At 38.1% G+C, this 25,351-nt stretch overlaps 1 protein-coding gene across 2 annotated transcripts; it reads left to right on the top strand.

Moving 5' to 3' along the window:
- Nucleotides 1-21,922: 21,922 nt before the first annotated feature.
- pou3f3a (POU class 3 homeobox 3a) lies at nucleotides 21,923-24,938 on the top strand. 2 transcript variants are annotated; one of them, XM_058786026.1, is made up of 2 exons: nucleotides 21,923-23,783; nucleotides 23,997-24,938. In XM_058786026.1, the coding sequence occupies exons 1-2, from the start codon at nucleotides 22,548-22,550 to the stop codon at nucleotides 24,105-24,107; spliced, it is 1,347 nt and encodes a 448-aa protein (XP_058642009.1). In that variant the 5' UTR covers nucleotides 21,923-22,547; the 3' UTR covers nucleotides 24,108-24,938. The 2 variants fall into 2 exon arrangements, with proteins under 2 accessions (XP_058642009.1, XP_058642010.1); XM_058786027.1 differs by having other exon boundaries at nucleotides 21,923-23,823.
- Nucleotides 24,939-25,351: the final 413 nt, after the last annotated feature.

Genomic DNA, 25,351 nt, shown 5'->3' with positions numbered 1-25,351 from the left:
GTATTTTGCCAGTGCTAGAACATGATGTTTTGGGGTGATGTGCAGTGCCATTTGACCTCCAAGCATGGTGTGTATTATAGCATCCAAAGACTACAATTTTTGTCTCATCTGACCAGACTATATTCTCCCAGTATTTCACAGGCTTGTCTAAATGTTGTGCAACAAATTTTAAACGAGCGTCAGCATGCTTTTTCTTTAGCAATAAAGCCTTGCATGGTGAGTGTGCATACAGGCCATGTCGGTTGCATGCATTACTTATTGTTTTCTTTGAAACAATTCTACATGCTAAATCCAGGTCTTTCTGAAGCTCTCCACAAGTGATGCTTGGCTCTTGGACAACTCTCCATCATTTTTTTTTCACTCCTCTGTCAAAAATCTTGCGAGGAGCACCTGGTCGTGGCTGGTTTATGGTGAAATTATGTTCTTTCCACTTCTGGATTATGGCCCCAGCAGTGCTCACTGGAACATTCAGAAGTATAGAAATCCTTCTGTAACCAATGCCATTAGTATGTTTTGCAACAATAAGGTTGCGATGGTCTTGAGAAAGCTCTTTGCTTTTACCCATCATGAAATGTTTCTTATGTGACACGTTGGTCATGAGACACCTTTTTATAGGCCATCATTTCTGAACTTATTTGTTTTGCTTTCTTTGTATGTATGGATTGTTACCGACATCTGGTAAAATTTTCATGTCAACAGCATCTTTAGAAATATATTTACTGAGAAAAATGGTGACATATTCAATACTCATTTTACCCACTGTATATGCTAGTAAGTTTTAGGGTTCAGTTCATACAATTTGCTCAACAATGTGTTGTACCCTACAATGTGTGTGTATCAGTAGTTCATGTTGGTATGAAACTGCTATCTGTAGCATGTATAGTATATTTATTATATTGATTAGTTTGGTTTGTTTAGATGTTTTGACATGCCAAATAAAGTATGTGTACTGTTGTTATTATGATCATTAGTAACTCAGTCAGCTGTCCCTTTCAAGAACAGTTCACTTGGCAGCAATATTTGCAACACCTCCGGCAGCTATTTTGGGCATCCAAGACCAAGTCCTATCTACTTTGATGGGCAAATCATAAAATCCCAACAAGTGCTTGCTAAACTCGTTTAAATAACACATTTCAAACCAGCTGTCATCTTTTATTTTGTAAATTGTTATAGTCATGGTTCCTGTTTTGTGTGACATTGATGCAGCCGATGTGCATGTGCACAAGTGCACATCTCAGGACACTGACAGTTTCTATAGGCACTGGAGCTTCTAATGGTGATAATTTTACCAATTTTACCACTATTCAGTTTTATTTAGTTCATGTTCTCCCATTCATAATCATATGAGTGCACATCTAAAGTCTTTGGTTGTATGACATGGCTGGTGATTTGGTTTCAACATGCCAGTGCCCATGAGGGGCAACCCGCTCAATGTATTGTAGAATAAAACAACTTTCTGTAAAAGACTGATATGTCTAGAGGCCTCTTCTCATGTGAATATCCATAACTTCAATTAAAATTCTCAAAAATGCTGTTCAAGTCATTTTGTGTAAAACTTTTTAATTAACCCAAAATACTGAATGCAACTTTAAAGTACAATGGGATGTACCAAAGCTCCTTTGTGCATAATGCACCAGTGCACAAAGCAAAGTCCATAAAGAAATGGTTTACTGAGGTTGTTTAGAAGAACTTGAGGACGGGCCTGCATAAAAACCCAGATCTCTCACACCTTTGGGACAAACTGGCACAACATATATGGGTCAGAAGAGTGAAAGCTTGTAACAGTAGTCTACTGAACAGCAAGTTTAAGAACCCAAGTGCAGTTTTATTTACAAAAGTATAATCCAAAAATCCAAACAAATGAAGACTTGACTTGAAACACACTTGACCTGAAACAGACTTGACCAGAGACAGACTTGACTTGGCGTGAACAGACTAGACTCACCGACAGCGGGTTACAACATCAATACACGACCGGGAACAATGGCAACAAGATTGCTACTTATAGCAAACAATACAGGTCACGTGACAAGAACCAACCAATGAGAGACAGGACACATAACTAAGACTACCAATCAGAACATGACACACTGAACAAGAGAACCAATGGCATGAAAACATGAGGGCAAGGGAAACATGACACAAACAGGGACCATGACTAAACTCCAAAATAAAAGACATGAAAACATGAACATGAAACAAAAGCCAAAACCCCACGTTACAAAGCTGTTATAACAGCAAAAGAGATGGCCAGCTCTTTCCTATAGAGATAGTTCACGTTAAAATGAAATTTGCTCATTGAAAAAATATTGGACTCACTCCACTGACTTCCATTGTAGGGACCATTGTAGTTCCATAGAAGAAAGAAACTCAGGTTTGAAATGACATGTAGGTGAGTAAACCATGCTAGTATGTTTATTTTGGGGTGAACTATCCCTTTAATACCCTTGGTTTTGGCTACGTAGTTTATCTTGCATGATAGTGATGCTTAATAAATGCAGGCAAGATGGCAATATTACTACAAGATATTTAACAACTGCTCTAATTGTTCTGTAATGAATGGCATAATGAGTTTCCCACACTAATAAGGCTGCTATTAATTAGTCTGTTCCATGTTCACAATGTCTTACTGTCATAATCCATTATCTCTTACCGTAGCGTATGTGTCTAACCATTTTCAACAAGAAGGTACATTTTTGCCTCTAATTCGTACTCTTCACAGGAATGACAAGAGGAAAAATAAAACATGAGAAAGTGGAGAATTACAGTTAAAACAAAATAACATTTGAGGGGCCTAAATTTATTGGTTATTTTCCTGGTAACACTTTAGAATACTGTTCCATCATTAATGAATAACAACACAAGAACACACATGTAACACAATATTAGTACTAACAAGCAACTCTGATTAATGAATTAGTAAGTAATAGTGCTTAGTTGATTGTGGTAGTTCACTATTAGCTAATCAGTAACTATTTTTCATACCTCCCGAAGAACTACTGTAAACAGGTTTATAATTAATATGAATAATGCATAATGTATAATTAATTCTAAAGTGAAGGTCATGGTAACCCACTAGTAATGACTCAAGTATTACCAGATTCTTCAGAAGGAATTACTAATTATTTGGATCAGTATTATAAAGTGAATAACATGATTAATTCTCTAGTAATGACTGAAATCATTGTAAGCTTTTGAGGGTTTTGTAAAGCATCGGATAGTAATAATTCAAGTGTTACTACATCCTTCTAAAGGGATTACTAATTTTTTGGATCAGTATTCTAATGTGAAGATCATGATAACTCCCTAGTAAAGTCTTCGTAAACTGAGGTTTTTGTAAGGTTCTGGTTAGTAATTCATTTTGCCAGATTTGGTAACACTTAAATCATTACTATAGGTTACCGTGATCTTCACTTTAGGATACTGATCCAAATAATCAGTAATTTCTTCAGAAGGATGTAGTAACACTTGAGTCATTATTATCCAAAATCTTACATATATCTCAAAAGCTCACAATGACGTCAGCCAATATTAGAGCGCTGTCATGCTTTTCACTTTAGAATACTGATCCAAGTAATAAGTACTTTCTTTTAGAAGGATTTGGTAATACTTGAGTCATTACTAGTGGGTTACATGATCTTCATTATGCATAATTCACATTAATTATGAAGCTGTATACAGCATTTTTTAGTAGTTCTCCAGGATATATGAAAAAAATAAAATAGTAGTTATTACTTAGTTAATAGTGAACTATCAGTTTCAACTGAGCACTATTACTTACTAAATCGTTAATCAGAGTTTGTTGTTACTTAATAGTAGTTACTAGAATGTTAATAGTGCATTAGTCATTTGTTCCTGTGTAGTTATTCATTAATGATGGAACAGTATTATAAAGTGTTACCATTTTCCCTTCTTCATCAGAACAGATGTGGAGAAATATAGCCCTGCATCACTTGCTCACCAATGAATCCTCTGCAGTGAATGGGTGCCGTCAGAATGAGAGTCCAAACAAGTGATCCACAACACTCCAGTCCATCCGTTACTGTGTTGAGAAGTGCAAAGATGTGTATTGTGTAAAGATCACATCCATCATTATGGTGTTTTAAACCAGTGCTTCTGGCCAAAATATGAGTCAATAATCGATAATAACACTTTCTCCTGTAAAAAGTTCACCCCCTGTTGTCCTCCCACATCGAAATACACCAACATATTTGTTTAGAACTGTTTTGGACTGTTTTACATATTTCTCTCCTGATTCAGACGAGATTAATTTTTCACTAGCAACAAAGCAACATTATGGATAGAGGATTCATATTTTAGCTGCAGTTTCAAGTTAAAATTATCCTATTGATGGATTTGTTTATTTTAAATAAGCAGCTTTCTATTTCACAAGACATTAATTGATGGACTGGACTCATGTGGATCACTTATGGATTATCGTGATGTTTTTATCAGCTGTTTGGAGTCTCATTCTAATGGCACCCATTCACTGCAGAGAAGTGATGCAATGCTACATTTCTCCAAATATGTTCTGATGAAGAAACAAATGGTAACACTTTATTTTAGGGTCTCTTAATTAGTTGCTTATTATCATGCATATTAATAGAATATTAGCCATTTATTAGTAGTAATTAAGCACATATTAATTCCTTATTCTACATGACCTTATTCTACATCCCTAATCCTACCCAATACCTAAACTTAACAACTACCTTACTAACTATTAATAAGCAGCAAATAAGGAATTTATTGAGGCAAAAGTCGTAGTTAATAGTGAATAAGTGTTCCCTATTCTAAAGTGTTACCAAACAAACTCTTCTACATCGTTGATGGCCTGAGGGTGAGTAAAGTCAATAGTTCACCCCAAAATACTCTATACAGCATATATAAAGGAGAAGTGTTATTAAGTGGAAGAAAGACAGTCATTTGTGTTCAGAACAACATGATGGTCAATAATTGGTGACAGAATATTCCTTAATCAGCATGATTTACTTAGTCAGCCAAAAAGTTTAGCTAGATCAACACCAAAACCACTACTCACCAGAAAGATTTTAGTTTCCTATTTCTGTTTTTTTCTACTCTTCAGAGAGACAGAGATAGAAAGAGACAGAGACGGATATGTGTGTGCCACACAAGTTTAGTGTAGCAATAGACTGTGTTTGTTTTGGAGCATCTCAGTATTCTTTCAGTTGTCAGTTAAGCTGCTTCAGACTCCAGAGTGTTTTCCTACTGAAACTCCAGATGAACTGCACAGAGTGTGTCTGAGCTCCAGGCATCAACATTTTAAAAATAGGCCTGGCAGGCCTTGACGGGAAGAGCGGTGTCAGTCGCTCCACTCGTTTTTCTGTCTTGCAGCCTCACTGCTTCACTTTACTCTCACTGCATCTTCCTCACAGTCTCCCTCAGGGAGCACTGTGTGTGTGCAGGTGGGTGAGTGAGTGTGTTTGTGTGTGTGTGTGTGTGTGTGTGTGGACAATGGATGGGACAAGTGCCACACCACTGTGATATGCATGTGGAGGTGTAACTTTCATTTAATGCCACAATAAACCTGTAAGTGTATGTTGAGCTGTAGCAAATAGCCGTGGTGTTCATGCATCAGGCTTGTGGCATTTCCGGCTTGCCTCTTTTCTTCTCATCTTTTATATTGTATCAAGTGGCAAAAACGTAAAAGAGTGCTTATGGTACATATATAATTCAATAGGTCTGACAAAACTGAAAATTCATCTTTACAAAAACATTTCAGTGGACAAAAAAGCTAAGAGGGTTATAAAAATGAGATGTGATTTAGAACCATAAACAGTAGGCTATACAAGCCATAGAAGACTGCATATCTATATCCTCATTTTCATTCACTTAAATTTAAATATGGTGTCTGCCCTGGCTGAGCTGAATCATCCATTTTTCAAATAATTTAAATGATCCATGCTTTTAAAATCAGAACAGGAATTTTGTAACTTTTAGTCCATGTCTGTTAGCTTTGAGGTTGATTTTACTGTGATCATCCCCTTATGTGGAACTTCCTTCCTAAAATTTAACCACAGCTATGTTTATGTATAAAGACCTATTTATAATGTGTGAAATAAAAGAAAATAAAGCTGTGATAAAGACTATAAAATGATAATAATAATAATAATGTTGTTGTACTAAAGCAAATTATATTATTTTGAAAATGTTTACTTTACTGACATTTTTCACCGTTAGAGTAATGTTAGATGTTTAAACTATACAGGGAATGTTTTCAAATAAATTTAAATTTGAATGTTTCAGTCATTTGCATGCGATTTATTTCTTTTTTATAAAAAATGGAACTGTCAAAACGATATTTTTTTTAAACTAATCTCATGATTATTAAACAGAAGTTTTACATTTATAAAATTTTAAAATATATAAAATATTAATAATAAAAAAAGATATACAATCGGTTGACACTTTAGAATACGGAACACATTCACTAGAGTAAGAGTTTTCCCTGAACAAACTTCTAATTTTCTGCTTATTAATAGTTAGGTAGTTGTTAAGTTTAGGAATAGTGTAATATAAAGGGATCTAAAATATGATCATGCAGAATAAGGCATTAATATGTGCATTATAAGTACTAATAAACAGCCAATGCACAAGTAATATGCATGCTAATAAGCAACTAGTTACTAGTTAGAATCGGTCTTTAAAATAAAGTGTTACCTAAAATTGTGTTAAACGTAGTACTATCATACCATAATATGATAATAATACTGTTAATACTGACAAGCCTAAAATATTGACAAAATTACATTTAGCATGCATTTATAATTTTATCTTCTTTATCATTTTCTTAGTCTTTATCTTCTAAGATGCTGAACTAAAAATATTGTTGACTCATCCAGCACCACTCAGGTTTTTGTCCAATTAAATGCACTCTATAATAAACATGTCCCGCCCCCTAATACCAACAAGTTTACATCTGTGATGTAAAAAAGCATTGACTGGTTTGATAAAATGCATGAAAGCTGGAAGCATGTGGACAGAAAACAGCCATTTCATTGGCTCTTTAACTCCTGTCTCCTCACTAATAAAACTGCAAACATGTCAGAGCTTTTTTTCTTTCATCTCTCTCCTTCTTACAATATTCCCTCTCTCTCACGTAACTCTTCCTCTCTATCTCTTAATCCCTCAGCCTTGCCTGTTTCTACTGTATTTCTCCATCTTTTTCTTTGAACATCAGACGGGGCTTAGTGTGTCACTCCAGCTGGCAGCTACTAGAGGATCTTTTAATTAGTGAGTGAGGCAGGTCTGTCAGAAGCATCAGTTTGCTCTGTAAACATTACCTCATGCTTCCTTCTCACCACGGTGCAGGGGTAGGGTGGATGGGTTGCTGTGGGAACGCAGGAGTGCAGTGCCCCTGCTTTAAGAGGGGCTCACTATAACAAGCAGACAAAGAGGAGAATGCCCCGGCTCAGCTACTGGGTCAAAGGCACAGCCCCCAAACAATAGGTCACTCTGTCTGAAGTCTTCACGAATTGTGAAAACCTGTCGAGAGAGGTGGGAATGGTTGGGAAGAGAGGGGTGAAACGGGACGGACAGAGAACGTAGCCGTTATGCTATAGTACACAGAGCTGGGTAGTAACTGATTACATGTAATCAGATTACAAAAATTAAGTTCTTGCAATTAGATTAAATTACATTTTAAAATAATCATAATCATACTACAGTTACTTTATTATTAATTACATGATTACATATTATTCACACAATAGCAAAAAATAATTCATAATTAATTGATTCTCCCTAATTCCTCTTTTTCATCTTTTAAATATTCCTTTCTGCTTACATTCAAAAAGCCTTCAAGTTTTGTGGACATTCACACAAAGAATGCAAATTTTTAAAATACACAAATTCTCGTTATTTCTTCTTTACATGTAATGCATTTGCAAACTTTTTGGTTATCTGAGCATCTTTCACCTAATATATTTATTTGAAGTACCCTGAAATTTTACAATAAAATTTTTAATAATTTAAGTATTACATATGCATGTTCACGGTTCTCTGTTCGTTAAAGGTCACGTGACATGCACGTAAACAAATAAAATATTGAATTTTTTTAGTAAGTGTTATTTTAAAATGACTTATTTTAATTTTACATTTTTATGATTTAATGAATTATTGGCTGTTCATTAAACTCACGAGCCCCCTGCAGTTCCTTTTCGAACCCCAGTTTGGGAAACCTTGATAATGTAATGTAATGTTTAATGCACTTCATGTTGTTAATTACAACAAATGGAATATATTTTCTTATTCTCTGTATTTTTATATCAATATGGTACAAGATTATCATATTTAAATCAATGTGATAAAAATCTAAACGTAATCAAAATGTAATCTGATAACATTACCTAAAATGTGGAATGTAATGAATTACGTCACTAACTACAGATTTTGTCATGCAATTTGGAATCAGTAACGGACTACAATTAAATGAAAAAGTCATCTACCCAGCTCTGCTGGTACATCGATGTCCAAATGTGGAATATCCTCTGCAACTGCAGATGACGGTGCTAAACAAACGGCCGAGCTGGAGTTTTTGCGAGTGTGGGATGGAACATCATTGTTTAGAGGAAGGGGGTGTGAGAAGGGGCACAGGGTCACACACGCATGAAAAGAAGGGGACACTTGTTCGTAGGAGAAAGCTCCACAAGTTAAAAGATCAGGGAGCGCAGGCACGAAAACAATGCTAAGCCATTAGAAAGAGCTTTGGAAAACACAATGCAATTACTTCCATTGCTCCTAGTAACCGTGTCTGGGTGGGAAGACACTATTTCACACTTGTAATGCGAGATTCACTGCGCCCGCACATTACGCTTAGCATGCTCATTTGAAGCAGAAATTTACAATAAACAAACGCGAGGGCGCGCGCCTTTGCTCGAAGTGAAATTCGCCGAAAGTGTCTTGAAGTCTCTGTGGAGTTGAAATGGAGTAGAAATAATCTAAAAGCACTTGATTTGAACTGAGAGAGTGCTCTCATGCGCTCTGTGTCATGCTGAGTTGTTAAGCTGTACTTTAAAAAGCTCTCTCTCTTTCTCCCTTCTTAGGATTGGGCAAACAGTTTCTTGATTTTCATACTGAGGAGTTTTGATGGAAAATAGAGAGGAAATGACAGTCTGTGTGTGTGTGTGTGTGTGTGTGTGTGAGTTGGGGGATGGGGTAGGCAATCTCTTCAATGCCATGATGAAAGCCCAAAAGAGGTGGCAAAGAAAAACCTCGGGAATGTTCTGGGGTTGCCACGGTGATAGAGAAGGCCCACTCACAGCGTGGCTTTCAGAAGTTTGGAGGCTTTATCAGTGAGACACAGCATTTGGCCTCAGGCCAGCACTCCAGGAGTACACAGGCAAACACACACAAACACACGGTCTCTCGCATACTCAAACCCAAACGCTATGAACGCTGAAATTCGCATACTCCGTTTTCAATCGAGACGATTCCCCGAAACCGCACCAAGAGCACGCACTCATGCACCTGAGTTACTGAACTGTTACCTGAACTGGAATCAGCTTTTTTAGCTTCAAGAGGGGCTTAAAGTCAGCTACCATTAACAAAAATGATGGTATCATATGGTAGTACTATAATTCATGGTACTCCAAATTAATTCGAACACTACCATGACTAAATGGTAAAAGTTCAAAAGAGAGCAAGTATTGTCATGGTACAATGGTACTTTTGGTACATTTTCCCCCTCATCTTCTGGTAGCGCTTTATTTTACAGCACTGTTTTGCATGTTTATACTGTCTAGTTATTATAGTAATCCTAATAAATAGGTAATAACCCTGAACCTACTCCTACACCTAACCTTAACCCATTTAGTTACCTTATATTACCAGTACATTTTCAGGTAAGTAAACTGTAAACTAAAGTGCAACATGTCTTCTGGTACTTGCGCTGTGTTGCAAGTGAGCAGCACTTTAAGGCATAATAAGCATGCACAAATGGCAAAAACTTGGCTTCTTGTACAAAAAGGTGGTATCGTAGTATTCGTATGATATTTCAAAGTAAAAAGATTGTAGTAGTAGCTCTTTCATTATATTTACTGTATGATATCCTCCCATACTTGTGCCCAGTTTCAAAGTTCTCTACATAGGCAGCTTTTTAAGGCATAACAGGCATGATACCAAAGGGAAACTGGCAAAAAACAAACAAATTCTAATTAGAACTGCCATGGTATCATATTTCCACTACACGATTAATATGGCCAAAAGAATTCACAATAATGATATGATGGCAATATCTAGGCCTATACAATATTTAATAAATAAAATAAAATAACAAAGCCATAGGTCAAATTCATCTTTCAATTTATTTTGTGTTTTCTTTATTTGAATCAAACTCAAATTTCGATTGAAGGGAGGCGGAAAGAAAATTTAAAACCATAGCTCTATAAAAGCGTGCTGTTGATCGGCATTTCCTGCAGAGTGGGGTGTCTAACACTCCCCCTTTTTTACAGAATCCAAAAAATTTCCATTTTTCATCTTCACTGACATGATTTTGTGCGGCAGTTGTAACTACCCACTGCGTCATTGTCTTCTTTTTCCGTTTTATGATGGGTGGCAACCAGCAGTAAGGTGCAATCCTGCCACCTACTCTGTTGGAGTGGTAACTAAACAGTAGCTGCTGGCACTGGATTATTTACAGTATTATTATATTTATAGATAAACTTAAATATAATAATACTGTAAATAATACTAATATCAGTATTTCAGTTTTAAGTGTCGTGGTCATCATCAATACCAGCGGTATATTATAATATAATGCCTCTAATTCCAATACGGCATCTCACCTTTGTAAATTAACACCAGAATGCATTACTCTGAGCTCAGTGAAAATAAATCTGAGAGAAATGTTATAATGTTGCATAAAAAGAAAACAGAAAAATGTCAATAAAATCAAATTTAAAATGCACTGTTTTATCCAATATTTGTTTGCACTATTGATTTACATTTACATTTACATTTAGTCATTTTGCAGACGCTTTTATCCAAAGCGACTTACAATTTGGGGAATACATAAAGCGATTCATCTTGAAGAGGCAATCCGACAAACGAAGTGCTTGTAACACCAAGTCTCAGGCATTGTTTAAATAAGTACAAGCTAGCAAGGGAAGGAATAAATAATAATTTTTTTTTTTTTTTTTTTTATGTGTAGGGTGAAGTCAAGTAGTGTCGAAAGAGATGAGTTTTCAGATGTTGCTTGAAGATTGACAGGGATCCAGCAATCCGAATATGGGTGGGAAGATCATTCCACCAGCCAGGAATGGTGACCGAGAATGTTCTGGAGAGTGATTTTGAGCCTCTTTGTGAGGTGATTTATTTATGTTTTCAGGTATCATTAGATTAGCAACATGCTAACGTCAAACTTTCCACACATTGAGTCTCCCATGCTGAGATCCATTGCGAAAATTAACCATTATTTTATGTTATTATAGTAAATGTGTAATAACCATGTTTTGTTTTTTGATGTATTGATTACCATTTGTATAACCAAATTTGTTACACTAAACCATGGTTATTTTGTGGATAATACAGGTAAACCATGTTTTTTTGGTTGTCTTTGTAGTAAAACCATGGTTAATTTTCATAAGGGCAAACTATTTGTATGTTGTTGCTTTCGGTCATGAAATTTAACTCGATTGCGATGCCTTTAAAGGGCAGCTGCTTACGTAGGCAGTAGACAACAAGGCAGCTCACTAGATTTTGGAGATTACTGTTGGTGTTTTTATTGATGTTTCTCATCACAGACCATATCATGACAATTGATCATTATGAGTGGTGAAATAACAGGTAATCTGCTGACTTTCTCAGCGCCAGTCCCTGAACATCAGGGAAGATGAAGTTGAGAAGCATGGATTGAGGGATATGAGATCATGAAGACACACACCGTTCTCAGTTGGAGAGATGGTTCTGATCACATTTCATCTTCATGGGCACAGGTGCGTCTTGAATCTCAAATTATTTGAGGGTGTGACGGTGTGCGAACGTGTTCAGACCTTCTCACCCGTGAACCCCTAAAACTGCTGAACATAGTGATACGCACTGACATTCATAAAGATACACACATTGGGTTTCAATGGATTAGAGGACTAAGACCCAAACAGCTTAAAAAGACACACACGTACGCACGCACGCATAGCTGATTTATATTCATTGCCAGTCACAAACTCACAGCAGGACATTGGCAGAGTGCCTTTGTGCAGTCTGCCATTACGGCTTGGCAACGTGCCAGCATCTATGGGGAGTCAGCGGGTCAAGACGACAGCGGTGGGGCAAGAGCAGCGAAGTCCCCGTAGAGCCAGACTGCCCGGCCGAGTCCTCCTCCTCCAGCGCGGGGTGACTGCTCTCTGGACTCCGAGCATCTCTGTACCCCCTGGAGGCCTGGATCTGCCAGTCCTCTCTACCCTAGAGCTGCCCTCCCTCTGCCAGCCCGGCTTTCCACAGTCCCTGGGCAACACGGGCTACTAGGGCCAGCTGGCTGCTGAGTGCCATGGCAAGGGGTTTTTACTGGTAATTTCTGTGAAACACACACACGGAGTGAGCTGCGCCCTCTAAATGCATGCTGTAAATACGCCACGAAAACACTGACGCTCAAAGACCTGCTTTGTGTGTTTAAGCTCGCTTGGACATCTTCTGTTGCTCTTACTTATTTTCGGTTACTTTATATAATTTCGCTTGTGCAAATATTTTAATGTTTGCTTGCGAATATGTGCGTGTTGTGCATATACTAGAAAAGATTAACATTCCTACGTAGGATTTCTCGCAGGCATCGTGATGCCAGATATTCTGTGAGGTTGGCACTTCCTGTTCTGCAGCATCCAGTGGAACACAGCAGGGATTACTGGAAAACACTTGGCAAGCCATAAATCTGTTTCAGCAGAGATGCTGTGCCATTGCAGCGTGTGAAGACGAGGCAGTGGTGATGTTTAGCACACCAGATGTCCTGCTTTCGAGAACTTTTAAAAACCGTACATCTTTTCTGACCAAATGGCAAGCGACGTGTGCCAAATATCAGCAAATCAGCAGATTCATTCAGTGAAAACTGGTGTGCTGAAAAATCCTAGTGTCTTAAACTGTGTTGATTGCGTTTGCTGCTGCTGCTGCTGATGATGCCTGCTGGGTAGTTTGCATGGGCTTTAGATGAAATGCTACTTAAGGATAAGCATTTTAATGCAGTGACTGCAGGTAAGATTGCTAGTCAGACAGTCTGCACTACAGGAAGAGAGGGAGGGAGATGAAAGAAGATCCTGTGTCCACAGGTTATCAAACTTTAATACACACTGGGAGCAAAGAAGGGAGAGCAGCAGGAGTGTGAACACAAATGCACACATACACACTAATGAGCAAGTGCACATACAAACTCTCTCTCTCCATCTATCTATCTATCTATCTATCTATCTATCTATCTATCTATCTATCTATCTATCTATCTATCTATCTGTCTGTCTATCTATCTATCTATCTATCTATCTATCTATCTATCTATCTATCTATCTATCTATCTATCTATCTATATATCTGTCTGTCTATCTATCTATCTATCTGTCTGTCTGTCTGTCTGTCTGTCTATCTATCTATCTATCTATCTATCTATCTATCTATCTATCTATCTATCTATCTATCTATCTATATGTCTGTCTGTCTGTCTGTCTGTCTGTCTATTTACGAATCTGCATAAGCATTTCTTTATAACAATGACTATATCATGACCATAAATTACAGTTTAGAAGCTAGTGGCTTAAAGGCATATTCTGAGACTGAGTTAAATACAAGCTGCCATAAACTACTTCCAGTCTGTTCCTCAATTTTTAAAAAGGAAAAGAAAACATGTTTACAGAAAACACAATGGAATCCTGTGGAAACAGTTTGTATAAAATTGTATTTTATTTGATATTTGTCTTGTTTAAAGGGTGGATCTCAGTCCACTTCCTAGTCCAGTTATAAGTACACAGAGTTCCATTGCTGGAATTGTTCCAGTGCAGTGAACCGTTTTCTCCAAATAAATTTCCAGAATGTATTGTAAACAACTAGTGAACATCAGCTGCACACAATTTTCTCACTTACCTGAAATTTAGTCCAATCTTCCATGTCTGTTCCTAGTTCCTTCAATGAAGCCAAAATAGCCAATTTACTATTTGAAACTTTGCAAAAAATGTTGGTCATTTCATTCAATCACTTTTTTTTTTTTTTTTTTGTTACAAAATTACATTATTTTCTGTGGTAATCAACAGCAGGCCCCAATGCTGGCTATAGAGATTTACAGTCATTAGTTGTATCTGTAGTTAATAAGTCATATTAATAAACTCTGTCTAATCTCTTTGCCTGTAATCTTTAATCTAATCCTGTTGTTCCCATGTTGCCTCCCTGCAGGCAAGTATACATTTGTGTTTTGTTGTTATTTCTGTGGCCTGTGTTCAGTAAGACATTCCACTAAAGATCATTGAAGTTACCAATGATGTCCCTACACTCCATCAATTGTGAAACTGCATTACTCTACTTCAGTGAAATTAATCATCTGGAACCTTTAGCATTAGAATGTCGGGAACATTCAGTTTGAGGACAATCAGTGTTAGAACAACAAGAATCATCAGCCACTACAAAGACCATCTGCTGACACTCTGAACCACTTTCACATTGTCAGGAAACCTTCAGCTCCATAATCTTTCCATTAGTTTTGTAAGACACTAACTTTTCATTTTTAGCCTGTGCTGTTTCATGTAAATCGCATTTAATTGAACATCTTGACACTATTTTATGAAGTAGGCCACCAAAGTATTATACTGTTTATAGGAAAAAAGAAGCAAAAACACTTCTTTTTACACAATAACAAATATTTGCACTTTGCAATAAGGTGTAAACAAAAAAGTGTTTGTTTGTTTGTTTTTTTCATTTGTTGTCATTTTTATAAATTGAAATCATGATACAGACTTGTGAACCAACTATGTGTGAAATATAACATATATTAATTAAATGTGACTACAGTATATCTGTATACTGACAGTTTTATACATAAAATTATGATGTGATTATACTGGTTTTATGACCTTTTGAACAAAGAGTTAGAACTACAGTATTATATGTAACTTACAGTGGTGTTGTATCCAATCTTTCAAGCTCAAGGATTGACATGTACCCATAAAATACAGTAAAAAGTGACATTAATGTATTGGGGATTGACTTTAGGCTTTTTGCAAGTGTCTGTGGATAGCTGTATGTTTCCCTACTGAGGTGTACAGTGTGTGTGTGTGTGTGTGTGTGTGTGTGTTTGTTTCTGTGTGATGTTGGTGCTTTTATGATGCAGTGTTTGAGCAGTGACAGCCTGTTGAGCACCACAGACTGTGGAAGCTCTTGTGAGAAAGAGATAAGGGATGTGAAGAAAGACCAGAAAAGTGCGGGGAGGGGAATAAACCACAGAACAGAAGGAGTTTGCAAGAGAAAGAGAAGGAAAGCTTTATTTCAACTTCTTTTAGTTCAGCTTTACAACTGCAGTTGATCTTCAGAGAAGTTTTGTGGCTCTGAGACGGGTTGATTGGGAATCTGCCTTCACGTATTAGCAGAATTGATATTCTGTGGAATTATGGGGTGGAAGGAGTTAACATTTATGCTTTTGGCAGATCCTTTTGTCCAAAGCAACTTACTCAAGGCATACATTTTATTAGTTCATGTATCTGACAATAAGAAAAAAATATCAAAAATGAAACTGAAATATAATGATGATTTAACTCGGAACCAGCTTTTTGCTGTTGTGTTATGTTATGCTTCTGTTCACAATGGACAATTTCTTTTACATTTATTTTGAACCAGTATATGTCAATGTGCTTTTTATTTATGACAGCATAGATTCAACATGGCTGAAAAAAAAAAAATAAATAAATAGTGACGTGCCAAGTACCTCTGGAATATTTCTCTTCTGTTGCATCTGGTACTGGTCATTTTCAAAGAAAAATATGTAATATTTCATATAATAATTGAGCGACACTATGAATTAATTCATATTATCAATATTATGTGATAATCGAGGGTTTTAATATGTGCAAATGTACTAAAACCCTCATTGTTTAGTATTATTTATATCACAAATATGAAACAACACAAATGGAGGGATGTCATGACTAAATAAATAATAATTTAGACTCTTCAATCTTGGCATTCTCTCAACCAGCTTGTTAAGATGCTTTTCCAACCTCTTACTTTACACGTTTGCCACCCTTGCTGGCAGCTTTTTCTATGTCTCCATCTATTGCAATTTTTGTTTTTCCTTTTGTAGATGTTTTGTAAATATTTATGCAGAACTTTTTTTTTTTCTTAGTGTACATACATATAGACTAATTGGTCTTTGGGTTCAAGGGAAACATACGTTCAGTCAAACATAGAAGTGTTTAAACTTTTGAAGATACTGTAACTGCCAACTTTATTGAAGAGTTACTTGTTTTATTAAAAATGCAGTTGAAAAACTTTTTACACGCACATGAAACGCTTCATTCTGACTTGATCAACCTGACAATTAGGTCACACTAACAAAAATCATAGGTTACATCAATTGCAACACTTTTTTTCAGTGAGGTAATGTGCTTTAATTATCTGTGTTAAGCTTCCATATACATTACATTTCTAATTTGATATCTTTTTTTTTTTTTTTTTTTTAATCCCGCATGCCAGCAGCATCCTTCTCCCTTCGAGTCTGCTGAGGTAAACCGATTGATGGATCTTCATGCAAGATACAACACATCCCTCTCTCTTATCGATGAATGAAGAAAAAACTTCTGTCCTCTCAGCCATTTTTTCCAAGTGTCCTAATGTTGTGATCACAAAGCATCCGATCCCTTTCTAGCCCATAAAAGTTCACTGTGGAAGCACATGAACTCACATCCACGACATCCAGCAGTAACAGTGGGAGATCAGGAGTGTATCAGGAGTTAATGGACTGTGCTTTAGTCAAACAGCACCTTACTATTCTAAGAAATGCTAGATTGTCAAAACAGTGAATGTGTTTGAAGGGATAAACTCCTCTATGCACATTAATCATGCAGGCACCGCGAAGCTCAGATTTGGCACAAATTACCCTCAGGATATAGTCACTTGAATTAAGTTAAATCTTACTGCATTGTTGAAGGTTTTACAGGTTCTGCTTTTATCCCACACAAATAAACATCTGATAGGGTTTGAGTCATCCACCATGCGTGAAATAAATAAATAAAATAACACAGTTGATTTAGAAAGAATTGCTTTATTTTTAAACTGTGAGTATTTATGATTGTTATGGATATGAATTTATATCTTACAGCCTCTGGCTATTTATATTAAACAGATGTCATTATGAAGTCAGTAAGAGTGAAATTGTGGATCCGTAGGTGTCTCTCAATACTGCGAAAGGTGTGTCAGGTGATATGTGTTCTATATTTTAGAACAAAAGACACATATTCCTCTCCTCTCTTTTGTTTGTGTGCAAGTGTGTGAGTGTGTGTGTGTGTGTGTGTGTTAGAGAGAGTGAAGATGAGAATCATCATCTGGCTTTGACTGGCATAATTGGCTCTTTTCTTCCCCGCCGCTACTTAGCGCTGATAGCCCAATTTAGCCGCCACATGCTAAAGACACTTTCAGAGTGTAATCAGAATTAAAGAGAATGGGTTTTACTCACTTTAAAGGCCCTTTGAGTCATTCTCTGTGGGCTGAAACAGTGATGGGTCCCTTTAGTTGTCAGAAGAGATGGGGACACATACAGTTGGCAGGGTCTGAGGATGATAACATGCCTGTGACGTCCTCAGGTAACATGCGAAGATACTTCCCTGAGAATGGCCCCTTCCCAAAAGACGGGCCGACATAATGCATCTGCTCTATGGTAATAATGGTGAAGATCTGTAAATTGGTCTCGAGATACCAATCAAAAGACTATTTAAGACCATAGAGTGAAGATATCCATGGTTAGGTGACAAAAGAACGTGTGGATTGCACTTCGTCTAGCGGCGCATGCTGATGCATTTTTCCCATTACGGATGATGGCTTGCGACTACATTGGAAAAATGGACAGTAGCGTTGAGATTATCTCTCATTTCCTTTCAGTCAGCCTGTCTGTGTTCTTTTTCACTTCTTTTATTCTCTCGTTCTCCCTCTCTTTCTTTCTCATATGCATAGTGGATAGAGTTTTCTCGCTGCAGGCTATTTCTTTTGCTAAGCTGAGTAAAATGCAAATGCCGCACATGAGAAATAAAGGAGGAGAGGACAATTCTGTGATTTTTGCTCCAGCTGGTTTGAGCTTTACCCACAGAAAACCTCGAACATAGCTGAATAACACCTTTGCTGGAGCCTTTCAGAGGTGCTGTGGTGTTCTTTCTAGAAGGAAATTATTAAAATCTCTAAAAATGAGTCAGCCGGTCACTTTTGATGACTTAGAACAGTGCACAATATGTGGTCATATCCAGAATATAATGTAAACATCTGTCCAACACAACTTTCTATACATTGCTGGAATACTCAGCCAGCTGAGATGGCACACGAGAGAGAGAGACGAGGACAGAAGGAAAGATAATCCTAGCCATCCTGCCCCTATAAAGGAGCTTTCACTGAAAGAAGGCCTTGTGTGTCTTGTGTTTATCAGAGGGACTTGCTCTTACCTGCAGGGGGAAAAGAGATTTGAATTGCAGTCACTTGCAGGAGAAAGCATAGCACGTTTGAAACTTTCCTCAGACTGAACAGTTTCAGCTCTGTAGAGCTGGAAATGTTCACGACATCTCTGTAATGTCATTTCAACGAGACAGCGAGGCATCTGAAATAGTTTAACATTTATAATCATGCACCTCAACAAAATACAAGTGCCAAATTCACTTTAGTCAAGAGAACAACATAAGGTAGAAATTGTGTTGCTGCTTTCAAGGGGAAACATGAGGTTGGTTATAGGGCTGCCAATGCCTTGTCTAGCTAGGAAACACATTTATAGCAGCTTATTTAGTAGTGAATGTCAATAGGTGTAAATTTTTCCCATGTTTTCTCTTAGAAGATATCACTCAAAAATATGTATGGAAAATAAAGGCTGGGCTGCTGAGTTAGGCCTCTGTGTGATTCAATTTCACTAGGATTTACTGTGATCCATGTGTGGATTCCTTTGGGAAATATGTGCTTTGATTAATGTAATACAGGGACTGGGGGAAATAGGTGTGTGTGTGTGTGTGTGTGTGTGTGTGTGTGTGTAGGGCAAGCAATAGAATCATTTGGCGGAAACTTATTCTCATCATTTAAGCAACAACTTTTATTTAGACTAAGTCAGAATATAGTTGATGTGGTTATTAATGGTTTAGGTACATTATTTATTTATTTCTTTGGGAAACTTTGGGAATATATCTACAAGGTTACCTTATCATTTTAGATATGATGCCTGTAAGATTTTGTTTTTTAATTTCTTATATGATTTTCTATTAGGTCCCTTACGCTTGTCTAACTTGGGAATGGCAGTGATTATATTAGCTACATATTTATTGAGAATTTAAAGACAGCGTTATATAGTCCTGCTTATTAAAATTTAAAAAAAAAATTACAATTTATTAAATCTTTTGTGGGAAAAGTTTGTAAGTTGTCAATGACAAAGTAACGGATAAAGGGACAGATCTTTTGAAGAATCTAATTAAAAAGCAAGTGCAAATTTCATATATAAAGTATAGTGCAAAATACACACACACACACACACACACATATATACATATATATATAGGCTTTTTTTTTTAAAGAATTATCTTGAAACACAGTCATGGCGGTGTAAAGGGTCCTCGCTGCTTCATGGCTATACTCTCATGCAAAACTCGACTTAACCTCAAGTAAAACAACCTTTCTATATAATGCGTCAATTAGCGCACAAAATGAAGGCGTAATAAGAAATAAGTATCTTAATTTACAAATGACAAACTGAGCCGTTGTTAAACATGACTTTGTCGGACAGTGATTGATGGATCATCTATGTACCCATGCCTGCTGATAGACTACATATTTCCCGTAATAAACTTATTGCAGGCCTGTTACAGGGAGGGTCATGTTAGTTTGTGCAAATTAATTCAGAATGCTGTTACGGCAAATATCTGACTGACACTTCACATGGCTTTTTGATTGACCAATGTTATTTTATATTTTCAAACAAGCAATAAAAATCGCAGGCAGCCAGCGAATCGACTTGTAAGTTATTAACACGCGTAGTTTTAAAGAGTTTTAAATTTGACTGGGCTGCTCGTGTCCAGCTGGTCTTGAAAACTACACTAACTTATTTCTTTTCAAATTGCAGATAGAGTAAAACTCAATGAACTAGCCTACACCTTTAATAACTAATTCGTTATATCTTTGGAACGTCAAATAAATAAATAAGAAGCCTACCTTATAAGTCCATGATATAAAATCCTGGAAGTCTTTGCTTAAGAAGCTAAGAAGCTTAATGAAATTGTCAAGGAGAGTTGATGTCATTTAACCCTCTGCATCCTTGTGCTATGATGCATTTGCCACCGTTATTGGCCCTCAAGCAAAACCGCATTTATTTTATATAAATAGTGTGATTTTCAGGAATTGTAGGCTATCACAGTAAGCGTAAGGCCCTCGCTGCTCCGCACAGAAATACATTTTACAGCAGATTTTACGAGCGTGCGATTCACCGCGGCTCTTAAATTCAATATAGACAGTTTTTCGCTATTTAAACAAAACATTCAGACGGAGAGAGTGAGAAAGAGAGGTATATCTCTTACCGCAGGAATGAATCCAGCGCAGCTCCCTCTCTCTCTTGCTCCGTCTCGAGTGAATCCCGCTCTCCTCCGCTCCGCTATTATTTTCACTTAAACATATGAAAATTTATGCAAATGAAAATCAGCACTAACTGTTCCTCGCTCGCAGTGCACGAGTGTCCCTGTCCTCGACACTATACAATAGGTTATATGTAGGCTATATTCCAGAGGTGGATCAGTCTACAAATAAACAAACAACAATAATAATAAATCACCACTCAGGGATTATTACGTAGCCTACATCTGATGGTTCTTTTTTCCTCTGAAAGGCCTGATATGTTCAACTTCCATGTTCCAGAGGTACCACTGAAACTAATTAAACAATATGAAATAGTGGGCGTACAACGATTGTGTTTATTTGGCTATGTATTTTTTTAAAACCTCGTTGTGCCACAATTCAAAAATGAAATAAATAAATCATTTTAAAAGTTTACACGGCTCGTGCTTTGAAATGGCTCTGCTTTATTATTGGAATAAATCTGAATAAACTATAAAACGTGCTTTCCGTTAAGTTGCCAGTCCTTACATGGTGGTAACAGTAGATTACATACATTTTCTGGATAAAAATCTAATCTATATACTTACTTCATTTGTACCCCTAAGCCAAAGCTGAAATGCTTAATGTTTTTATCTGCCTGCTGTTTGCATTGTTTTATCTGTATCCCATCTATTCTGATTTCCCTGTTTGTTTGTTACATGCCCATAGGTAAAATATCATACACAGTTATAATTTATCATCAGCACAAATTCATTTTAACATTTTAAATGCCTGTTGCAGACAAAAGGCCAACGTAAAGTAAAATAAAACAAACGCTGAGACGAAAACAAGCCAAACAGTTTCCTCTGTAACAAAAACAAAACACCTACGGCGTCGTTAAGCCAATAATGCAGTACAGCGCACTCAAATTATATCAACTGAAGCTTCCTGTTCGGATAGAGGGTCTAGTCACTTTTATTCGTATGTTGACAAATCCAAATTAGACATAGCAAATTGCAACGCCTTGACGTGATTTCTTAGCTGTGCCCTAAGATCTGTCACTCTCCCGAAGGATATCCAATGAGCATCAATCTCGCAGAAACTTCCTCGCGGTAATTGGGTGAAGGATGTGCATGGTGTGCGCACGCGGGGGCTGAACGTAAACATTCGCGTGCTCTCGCGCTCAGAGAGAGGAACGGAGCGAGCGAGGACAGCGAAAGCTCTCCGTTGCGCGGACATTTAATAGAGTTGTGTGCAGTTGAACGTGTTCAAGATTAACGTCGGATGGACTCTGTGAAAAGAAGAAACAAGGGAAGCAAGCCTTGGTAAGAAAGCGCCTCGTGGGTTGCGGGACAAGAGAGAAGTTTACAAAGGAGCGTCTTCTTCTGATAAGCCTCCACATCAAGTCAAGAGAGCGCGCGATGAAGTTCGGTGTGGGATTTGTGTAATCGTCACGAGTAGTTGATGTGAAGAAGAACAAACAAGACTTTTTGGTTTCGTAATTGGTCTTTAAGACAATGACATTAAGAACGGAATGCAATCGTAAAAACAGCCTCCATGCATAATGTGGATTTCTACGCTGAAGGTATTTCTTTCTCCTTTTGCTTCTGATAAAAGGAGGCTTTGACGGATATATTTTGGCCATCTTTTGCTGTGCTGTCGGTGGACCAAATCAAAATACCACGCATACTTTTCCAGCTTGAATAATTCATGAAATAGTGCGCGCCTTCGAGGCTTGGAAAAAAGTTACGACAATACGGGGAGGGGGGAATAATAAGTAGAATTGTTCAAAGTGGTGAGGGGGGATGGCCACAGCGGCTTCCAATCCTTACCTGGCCAGCAATAGCATTCTCTCATCAGCCTCGATCGTGCACTCGGAGTCCGGAGGTGGTGGCATGCAGCCGGGAAGCGGTGCCGTAACATCGGTGTCGGGAGGTTACAGAGGAGACCCCGCGGTCAAGATGGTGCAGAGCGACTTCATGCAAGGAGCCATGACAGCCAGTAACGGGGGGCACATGCTGAGCCATGCCCATCAGTGGGTTACCTCACTGCCACATGCGGCTGCCGCGGCCGCCGCCGCCGCCGCCGCCGCTGCAGCGGCAGAAGCCGGCTCCCCTTGGTCCTCCAGCCCAGTTGGCATGGCCGGGAGCCCACAGCAACAAGACGTGAAGAACAGTTCAAACAGAGAAGACCTACACTCTAGCACCGCGCTGCACCACAGAGCCTCGCATTTAGGGGCTCACCAGTCGCACCAAAGCGCATGGGGTGGCACCACAGCCTCCCACATCCCCACCATCACCGGAGGACAGCAGCAGTCCCAGCAGTCTCTCATTTATTCCCAGCCGGGTGGCTTCACAGTCAACGGGATGCTGAACCCTCCCGGGAGTTTAGTCCACCCGGGTCTGATGCGAGGAGACTCGCCAGAAATGGATCACCATCATCACCACCACCACCATCAGCAGCAGCAGCACCCTCACCACCACCACCACCAGCAGCACCACGCGGGAGTCAACAGCCACGACTCGCACTCAGACGAGGACACGCCGACCTCCGACGACCTGGAGCAGTTTGCCAAACAGTTTAAGCAGCGTCGGATCAAACTGGGTTTTACTCAAGCCGACGTCGGGCTAGCGCTGGGAACTCTTTACGGGAATGTTTTCTCGCAGACCACCATTTGCAGGTTCGAGGCTCTCCAGCTGAGCTTCAAAAACATGTGCAAACTCAAGCCGCTGCTGAACAAGTGGCTGGAGGAGGCCGACTCGACCACGGGAAGTCCCACCAGCATCGACAAAATAGCAGCTCAAGGCAGAAAACGAAAGAAGCGCACCTCCATCGAGGTGAGCGTGAAGGGAGCCTTGGAGAGCCATTTTTTGAAATGCCCCAAACCGTCAGCGCAGGAGATAACCTCTCTGGCGGACAACCTCCAGCTCGAAAAGGAGGTGGTTCGGGTCTGGTTCTGCAACCGAAGGCAGAAGGAGAAGAGGATGACGCCGCCTGGGGTTCCTCAGACGCCCGAGGACGTGTACAGCCATGCCGGCAACGTGAGTGCAGACACACCGCCTCCGTCCATGGACTGCAAACGTATGTTCACTGAGACGTAGAACAAATCATTTTATACACACTTCAAGTCAGCAAGATATCACAAATATTCTATGTAAATTACGAAAGAAACCGAAGCTAAAATCTTTAAAAGCTCTTCGTTTTATCCTCCAATGTCCCTAACGATAAATGACTCTGTTTGCTCTGTGTTTCAGGGGAGTTTTGTGGTAGATTACTTAAAAGGTGCAAGTTTGAAAGATGAACCGGACAGCAACCACAACGTGACAGCTGCGAGCTCCTATGGCCAGGAGATTCTGGTGCACTGACACCGAAATCATAACCAGCCCAAAGCCAACATAGACTTTATGGATTGAAATTACAAAAGAACTCCCAAGGACATGGATAAATGCAGACAAACATTAAATATTAAACAGTGGAAGAATTTACCCCAGGACACGTATCAATTTTACGCACAGGAATTATATTACTCATTTTAACGAAACGGAATTGTCTTGTCTACTCTTGGAGCATTATGTGCAACAAACTACACCTTTTCTATTTCATAGTATTTTTGTGGACCACACTTCTGTGAATAGCTTTTACACAGAGAAAACTCTTAAGAAAAAAAAAAAAAATAAGGAAAAAAAAAAAAAAAAGATTGATTACTCTCAAGCTGCACTTATTTTCCAATTTCAGCCGACCCCTTGTAAACACTTTTTGTTGTTGTTTGGCTGAATAATCGTGGATATTGCCCTCTCTTCACTGCTTTTTCTAGGCAGATTTTTTGGTGGGTTTTGATAACAAGTCTGTGTAAATTTGGCAATATGAATTCTCTGTGTTGATTTAAATGATTTGCTTTATATTTTTCACTAAAATCAATTTCAAAATATTTTCAGGAGCAATGACAGATTTGTTGCGCGCTGTGATGACTTTCAACCTAGTAGCATCTCTTGTAGGCCTTCCCCTCTGCCATTTTAAATATTGATTATATTTTATACTGTTAGTATTACACTTGTTATTATATACAGATATTGTACACAAACACATTGACGAAGCTGAAACAAACCGTTGTCAAACCGTTTCCCCCGTGGTTGTTATTTAAGTTCAGTACTGACTCAGCGAGAAGTGAATGAGAACAATAAATCTGATAGCTTTCAGATGTATCGGTGCAACTTTCTTTTTCTTTCTTTCTTTCTTTCGCAATTCTGTTTAAATATGAAAACTACATTCTAAATTAAAACACATTACTAATATTTGTTTGACGTTTCTAGGCAAATACTGAGACCGTTTCTGAAATGTATACAAAGGGAAATTAGAAGAGTATCTTTTTTTCCTCGAACTTCTGACCCTTGGCCTAAATATGGAAGTGTGAGAACTTCCCAAATGTTTTCACCTTGCATTGTCATATTTCCTTATTGTCTTATTATTATTATTTGTTTCTGTATGTGCTTTCGTGTTTTTTTTTTTCTTTGAAAAACAAAAGAAACAGCCATGTAATTGTCTATATACTATCTATCTGCTATATTAACGGCGTATATCAAGTAGCTTCACGTCGTCGTTGCAAAAACAA

The sequence above is a fragment of the Onychostoma macrolepis genome, chromosome 09 (genome assembly GCF_012432095.1).
Source record: "Onychostoma macrolepis isolate SWU-2019 chromosome 09, ASM1243209v1, whole genome shotgun sequence".
In the NCBI taxonomy this organism is placed as follows: Eukaryota; Metazoa; Chordata; class Actinopteri; order Cypriniformes; family Cyprinidae; genus Onychostoma; species Onychostoma macrolepis.
This window is presented reverse-complemented; position numbering and strand designations above follow the sequence as displayed.